Source organism: Macrotis lagotis, chromosome 2 (genome assembly GCF_037893015.1).
Source record: "Macrotis lagotis isolate mMagLag1 chromosome 2, bilby.v1.9.chrom.fasta, whole genome shotgun sequence".
Lineage (NCBI taxonomy): Eukaryota > Metazoa > Chordata > Mammalia > Peramelemorphia > Peramelidae > Macrotis > Macrotis lagotis.
Genome location: NC_133659.1, coordinates 65,653,997 through 65,661,149, shown reverse-complemented (window position 1 = coordinate 65,661,149; position 7,153 = coordinate 65,653,997). Strand labels below are relative to the sequence as shown.

The following is a 7,153-nucleotide window of genomic DNA, read 5'->3' as shown; positions in this document are numbered from 1 at the left end:
GGTGGAGTAGTGGCTAAAGCACCGGCTCTGGAGTCAGGAGTCCCTGGGTTCAAATCCGGTCTCAGGCACTTAATAGTTACCTAGCTGTGTGGCCTTGGGCAAGCCACTTAACCCCGTTTGCCTTGCAAAAACCTAAGAAAAAAAATAAAGAAAAAGACAAAAGAAGTTTTAAAAAGTCAACATAATAAGCTTTGCTTTGCAATCCAGACTCTCCTCTCAAGGAGGTCACAGTCTAATGGAGGAAACAATATACAAGCAATTATATACAAACAAGAGTAAGACAGGATTATTCGTGGTAATTGCAGAAGAAAAACATTAAGGAGGATTGGGAAAGGGTTTGTTGTTGCTGCTGTTGTTTTTGTAGAATTTGACTGTGCCTTACAGGAAGCCAAGGAGACTTAAGGTTCAACAAGTACCCATGACCATGCTTCTTCTCTATTTTTGGATAGGTCTAAGGTGTACAGAATGGAGGGACAGAAACGCAAGGTGAGGGGTTAATATGCAAAGATGTCCCTGTTAGGCCATTAGAGTAATTAATTACTCCACATTAGCCAATAACAGTGTCTTTGGACCAAAGTCAACACAATACTAATAATTCACATTTATATGGCATTTGCTTTAAAGTTTGTAAATGCTATACACACATTAATTCATCTAATCCTTAAAACAACTCTATGAGGAAAGCGCAATTAAGATCCTCATTTTACAGATGAGAAAATGGAAGCTAAAGAGCAGTTAAATGACTTTCCCATAATTAGTAATTGTATAAAAGGGAATTTGAACTCAGGCCTTCCTGATTCCAAATCCTATATTATCTCCCCTTTGCCACCTAATTGTCAGAAGGAAGCAAAAGGGAAGTACAGGTGACATTTATTTCTCTCTCTCTCTCTCTCTCTCTCTCTCTCTCTCTCTCTCTCTCTCTCTTTAATACAGGCTGAGCACCAGATGGAATTTCTAAATCCTCTAGGAGCAATGGAGAAAATGCCTCTGGACAACTCACAATCTGGAAATGAAAAGTCTTTTACAATAGAAGTTCAACTGAAGAGAAATGAGAAACACTTTTGATGTTCTACATTAACCAATGTATTTGTAATCCTATTAATTAAGCTATTATATTATTAGGATTTACAAAATGAGAATAATAGTAGAAGGCAAAGGTCTTCATCAGGAAAGAATGCAAAAGAACCTTCTTGATCAAGACTGGGAGAAAACTAGGTGGGGAAGATGGGCTAAGAGGGCAGCATTGATAGAAAGAGGATCAGTAGTATTTACTGAACTTAGGAATCTTGGTGATGTTGAATTCTGCCCACATATTCTTTTCTTCTTGAAGAGATTTTTTTTGGTAAGGTTCCAGCCAGGCAGGTGCTATAAGGTCAGTATAGAGTGTCTGAAACGGCTTCTTGGGACCCCAGATGGCCCGCATTGGCAGTCTGTACCCAACGTTTTCTAGAGGAGAGAAAAGCAGAAGGAATGAATGAACCTGGGAGGATTTTTAAGCTTTTGGAGAGGGAGGGGGAGGAGAAGTCTCCAGATATCTGTGAATCAGAAATTTACTTCAATAAACATTTTCTAAATGGCTACTTCATGTGATTAATTGGAAACAGGAGAAGGAAAAACCACTTATCAGAATGCCAGGAATTTCCAGTGGGTAATTAATAAATGTTTGCTCCCCTTCTCACATTGAAGAAGAGTAAAGTCCGTTTCTGATTATTTCATGGGTTATTCATGCTTTTTTTTCCCCTACCGATTTTTTTTTTTTTTTTTACTGCTTATTAGGACTTCCATTTTTGTTCAGTTGTTTCAGTCATACCCAACTCTACGAATCTCATCTGGGGTTTTCTTGGCAAAGATATTGGAAAGGTTTACCATTTCCTTCTCCAGTCCATTTTGCAAATGAGGAAACAGAGGTAACAAACAGGATTAAGTGACTTGTCCGGGTCATACAACTAGCAAATGTTTGAAGTTAGATTTGAATTCATGAAGATGAATCATCCTGCTTTCAAGCCCAGAGTTCTATCCACTGTGGTACCTAGTTGCCCATTAGGGGCCTCCACCCATGGGTTAAAGAGGATTGAGTAGACTCATCAATCTATTCTAGGCTTGTTCTGGGGAAAATAGTGTAGGAAATAAAAATAAAACTTAAGACTATTATGAAGATTTTATCATTAGTTTGGGGAATCCTCTAGTTAGTTAAGGGACTTAAAATGACCCATGTACTCTAATCTTATAAAACTGGATGTGGGATCAGTTCTTCTCTTTTTATATAATTTATATGATCCATGTCCCATAAGGACAATCAAACATTAATTGAATACACTCTGACTGATAGTGAGTCCTAGTCCTAAAAAAAAGAAGCAAAAAAGTATACCAAAGGTTGATGCAAACAAATTCTTCATTACATAAAGGAATAAAATAGTGAGTTCACTGAAGGACTTCAAGCTTATCAAGGATTTAGTCGAAGGGATTCCTGATCAGATGAAGATAGGGCAGGTCTCTTTCAATTAGAAGTTCTGGAGACCCAAACATGATTTCTGTTTGAACTTCTAGAGGATTTGGATTTGCTAATGCAATCAGAGACTACATTAAGGAAAGTATCTTGGTTAAAACAAAAAAGATGTTCATTCTATTGTACTTGATTGGGTCACATTTGTAGTATGGCAGTTCAGTTCTGGGTGAGGAATGAGTTGAAATGAACCAGAAGAGGGAAGCAAGTCAGGAAAACAAAAAACCTCCAACAATGGCAGTGAATATCTATTGAAACCATTAGAGATGTTTCATCCAGAAAAGAAATATTTTGGAGGGGCAAACTTGCTATCTTCAGATATTTGAAGGGCTGTCCTTTTGGCAAAAATGATTAAATTTCAGAAGGGAGAATCAGAATCAGTAGATAGAAATTATAGTGTGGTAGATATTAGTTTAATAGAAGGCAAAAATTCAAATCAGTCAGAGGTGTGTAAAAATGAACTATTCCTCCTCATTGCTTAAGTAGAGCTTCAGAAATGTTCTGAACTAAATGACTTATGAAGTTCTTCTCTTGTATGAATTTGGGAGAAGCTCATTGGCTCATTCGAATGAGCAATCTCAGGGTAGTTAGAGTAATAGAAATAGAGTTTCAGAGCAGTAAGGAACCTTTACCAATGGTCTCATCCAACCTTTTCATTTTAGAGATGAAGAGGCCACCTTACATACAAATAATAAGGGGCAGAGTGAGGACTAGAGCTTAGAGTTCTTTAGTCCCAAAGCTCTTTCCACTTCAAGCTGCAGGCTTGATTCAGGTTGGTGGCATTAACAACAAAGGCTGAAGTCTTGGGGATCCCATTGAGTTCTTAGGCTCAGTTAGGAGATAAATGCAAAGTAATCCTGCATATGTAATTACTATCAATTTTGGAAACTAGCTAACTCTCAATGTTAGGTGTAGGACTATCCTTACATTAGTGCTAACATAAAGTTAATTTGAAACTAGAAGAATTGCAGTCATTTTTAATTAAGGCAAATTGGATGGGTTAAAACGAGTCCTAGATGCATACAGTACAGTATCCTTGAGGCAGCTAGGTAGTACAGTGAGTGAATAGTGTGTCAGACCTGGAGTTAGAAAGATCTGAATTCAAGTCTGGTCTTGGACACTTATTAGCTATATGACCTAGGCCAAATTACTTAATTTCTCTTGGTCTCAGTTTCCCTATCTCTAAAATGAGGATAATACTACGAATACCTTCCTCCCAGGGTTGTAGTAAGGATCAAAGGAGATTAAAACTTTAAGCACTCAGGACAGTGACTGGCACATATTAGTTACTATATAAATATTAGATAACATCCCAGGTGCTCACATGGACTATTGCCCAACCTGTCATAAATCATTCCGAGCTCGTATTAGTCTGATCAGCCACAGTCAGATACACTGTAATTTATCTCAAGCATAGTGATGTCATTTTGGTCTTCTTTAATACTGAAGGACAAGAACCAACCAACCAACCATTCATCATTGTTAATAATAATGATTGTGATAACTGATTTTTATGTGGTGTTTTAAAGTTTTAAAAAAATCCCTTTATCCACATCATCCCATTTGATTCTCAGAATAATACCATCAAATAGGTATATTCTAGCATAATGATGATCATAACAAAAATATTCATCACTTTACAAATATTGTCCTATTGGATTCTCATAACAACCCTGAGAGGTAGGAGTTATTATTCTCCTTACTTTACTGATGAAGAAACTGAGGCAAATAGAGGTTAACTGACTTACTTAGGGTCTCACAACTAGTAAATATCTGAGGTCTGATTTGATATCAGATGTTCCTGAATCTAGATCCAGCTCTCGATCCACCAGCTGGCCACCTAGTTGTCTATTATTCTCATCGTGCATATAAATAAATTTAGGCTAAAAGTGATTAAGGGCCTTGCCTGTGGGATCACACAGCTATCCAGGGTCAGTGGTGGGATTCATACCCAGGTTTTCTTGACTCTATAGCCAGCATGCTATCCACTACACTATAAGATAAACCAGTCAGTTAAATTGTATTAAACACATTTAGGCAAGAAAGTACTATACTATAGCCCTGTGAGATTGCTCTCATCATTACCTTGCTTCATTGAGACAGGGAGAACCAGCTATATCATCTGAACCTCAGCAGAAATAATGACAATGTACCAGAGTTGGGAATGTGCTAATATTACCTAGCTACTGCTGAAGACTGCAGGAACTGAGAGATCATTTCAAGGCTGAAAGAATTTATACTACATTTCAGACAATGAAAGATGCTGGAGGTGATGGACAGTTAATAGCAAAGACAGATTTTGAATCCACATCATCAGTCTCCAAATTCAGGCCCATTCTCATTGCAACATGTGATTCTTTCCTCCAACCCAGAGGACAATGGTTTGAGGATGTGTGTTCAGTTCTAGCCTGGTAACTGAAGAGCACATTTATGAGATTAATGAATTGATTGAAGTCTCTTTCTTACTTTCATATCTTACCTATGGGCCCTTCCCATGAGGCCCATCCTTGTTTTGGTCGTTTCCAAGGCTTCTCCACATTTTCTCCTTTCTTGCTGTCAACATAGGCTATTCTGAAAGCTTAAGGGATGTTTATGGCACACTCCATAGGGCCACTCCAGTTATACTTAGCACCAATCTATTTAGTCTTTGCTTTTTTTTTTTTTATGTTTTTTTGCAAAGCAAATAGGGTTAAGTGGCTTGCCCAAGGCCACACAACTAGGTAATTACTAAATGTCTGAGACCGGATTTGAACCCAGGTACTCCTGACTCCAAGGCCCATGCTTTATCCACTACACCACCTAGCCACCCAGTCTTTGCTTTTAAAACACCCTTTGGGGGTAGCTAGGTGGCTAGGTGGCTAGGTAGCTAGGTGGTGCAGTGGATAGAGCACCAGCCCTGGAGTCAGGAGTACCTGAGTTCAAATCTGACCTCAGACGCTTAATAATTACCTGTGTGGCCTTGGGCAAGCCACTTAACCCCATTGCCTTGCAAAAAAGACCTAAAACAAAAACAAAACATCCTTTGTCACTGTCCTTGTACCAGATCTAGTTTGGGCCTTAAAGCACATGTTCTTTGGACCAAATCCATTTACATGAAGTTAAGAAATGGGGCTCTTTTTCCTTTTAAAAAATGAGGTCTACAGGTAGTTAAGGGTCATTATGAGGACAAAAAATGAGAAGATTTAAAGTTCAAGCTAAATTTAAATTGTCTATCAACACAAGTTGTTCCCAAAAACTTGATCTACACTAAACACGGGGTTGGTCTTTCTCCCTAATATAGTGGGTAAAGGACCAGAATTGGATTCAGGATGTCACATATTCAAATTCAGATTCTGATTTTTACTATTACTGATATTTACTATTACTATTACTCAGCTATGGTAGAGTGCACCTGAAAGGGAAAATTCCAGTTTTTATAGGAGAGATGAGAGATAGTATGGAGCAATTAGGAAAATCTAGTTTCAAATCCCACTTCTGACACCTACTGGATGTGAGACTAGGAAAAGTCACTGAACCTCTCCAAGACCCCAGGCAACTTTTGAAATCTGCAAATCACAGAGCAGGAAACCCCCTACTTCAATGAAATTACAGATCCAGTGATGGGAAAATGGGTGAGATGCAATCAAATGAGACAGCTTGAAGGATCTAGATACTATGGGATGTATCCTTAAAAAATCAGGATGGAACTAAGCAGGAAATATAGTAGCAGACCACCAGGAAAAGGGATAAATGGGAGAGGACAATGAGATTTTATATAGTCAGTTGTTGCTAAGACTTAGATTCAGGATTATTTGAGTTTGAATCTTGCTTCTGACATGTACTTAGTTGTACAACCTTGGGTAAGTCACTTAAACTCATCCTGTCTTTGTTTCTTCATCTATAAAATGGGGATAATAATTGAGCTGGATTTGGAGGGTTGTTGTGAAAATTATTGTGAAAATAAAAATAAAAGGAGGTGATATATATTCTTCACAAATCTAAAAGCATCATATAAATTTTAGTGATTATGATGATGATGATGATAGTAATGATTATCTTGTTGAGGATAAGGAGTGATCATGTTGAGGAGGGTCCTATCCAAAAATTTTTTTAAAAATGGTTGGGAACTCCCAATTTTAGGTTGTAGGTGGCCTTTAGTATGCCAGGAAGGTTCTGGAAGGCATTTCATATGGCAGGAAGGTTCTGGAAATTATCTAACCTGCTTTGATGTCTTCATTGAGATTGTTTTCTGGAGGCTTGTATTTTGTGACTAGGAACCTGATTGGAAGAGAAAATAGATTACATTAGTTAGGCTTCTTAGCTCTGGAAGAAGTGAAGGCAGGAAACAGTCCAATGACTTGTTATCACATACTTCATGACAAAGTCGCCAAAGAATCCTCACAGTGTCATGGTTTTCCTTTCCATGAACATAACCTTCAAATCTATCTTGCCTCCACAAATTTCCTAGCTCTTCTAGATGTTATTCAGCTGAACACTCTGAAAACTAACATTCCACGTGGCTCATTGGGCAAGATATTATTTCTGGGATGAAAATTTGAAGTGTCTATACTGACATTTCCCAAGTATTGTGTTAATGACTGGTACATTTCCATTGTCTCAGAGGATATGATCACTGGAGTGAGGGAGTTAGATTCAGGATTTCACATGTTC

The 7,153-nt window shown here is 38.0% G+C and overlaps 1 protein-coding gene across 2 annotated transcripts in view; it reads right to left on the bottom strand.

The window, feature by feature from the left end:
- Positions 1–1,078: 1,078 nt before the first annotated feature.
- The window catches only part of C2H1orf105 (chromosome 2 C1orf105 homolog), a 46,991-nt gene continuing 40,916 nt past the window's right edge, over positions 1,079–7,153 (bottom strand). Inside the window, exons 6-7 of one of the 2 annotated variants that reach the window (XM_074222033.1) lie at positions 6,702–6,760; positions 1,079–1,446 (exon numbers count right to left, since the gene is read on the bottom strand). In XM_074222033.1, the coding sequence (XP_074078134.1) occupies positions 1,259–1,446; positions 6,702–6,760 (247 nt within the window). In that variant the 3' untranslated portion in view covers positions 1,079–1,258. The remainder of the gene's footprint in view (positions 1,447–6,701; positions 6,761–7,153) is intronic. The other variant, XM_074222032.1, reaches the window with a different exon arrangement.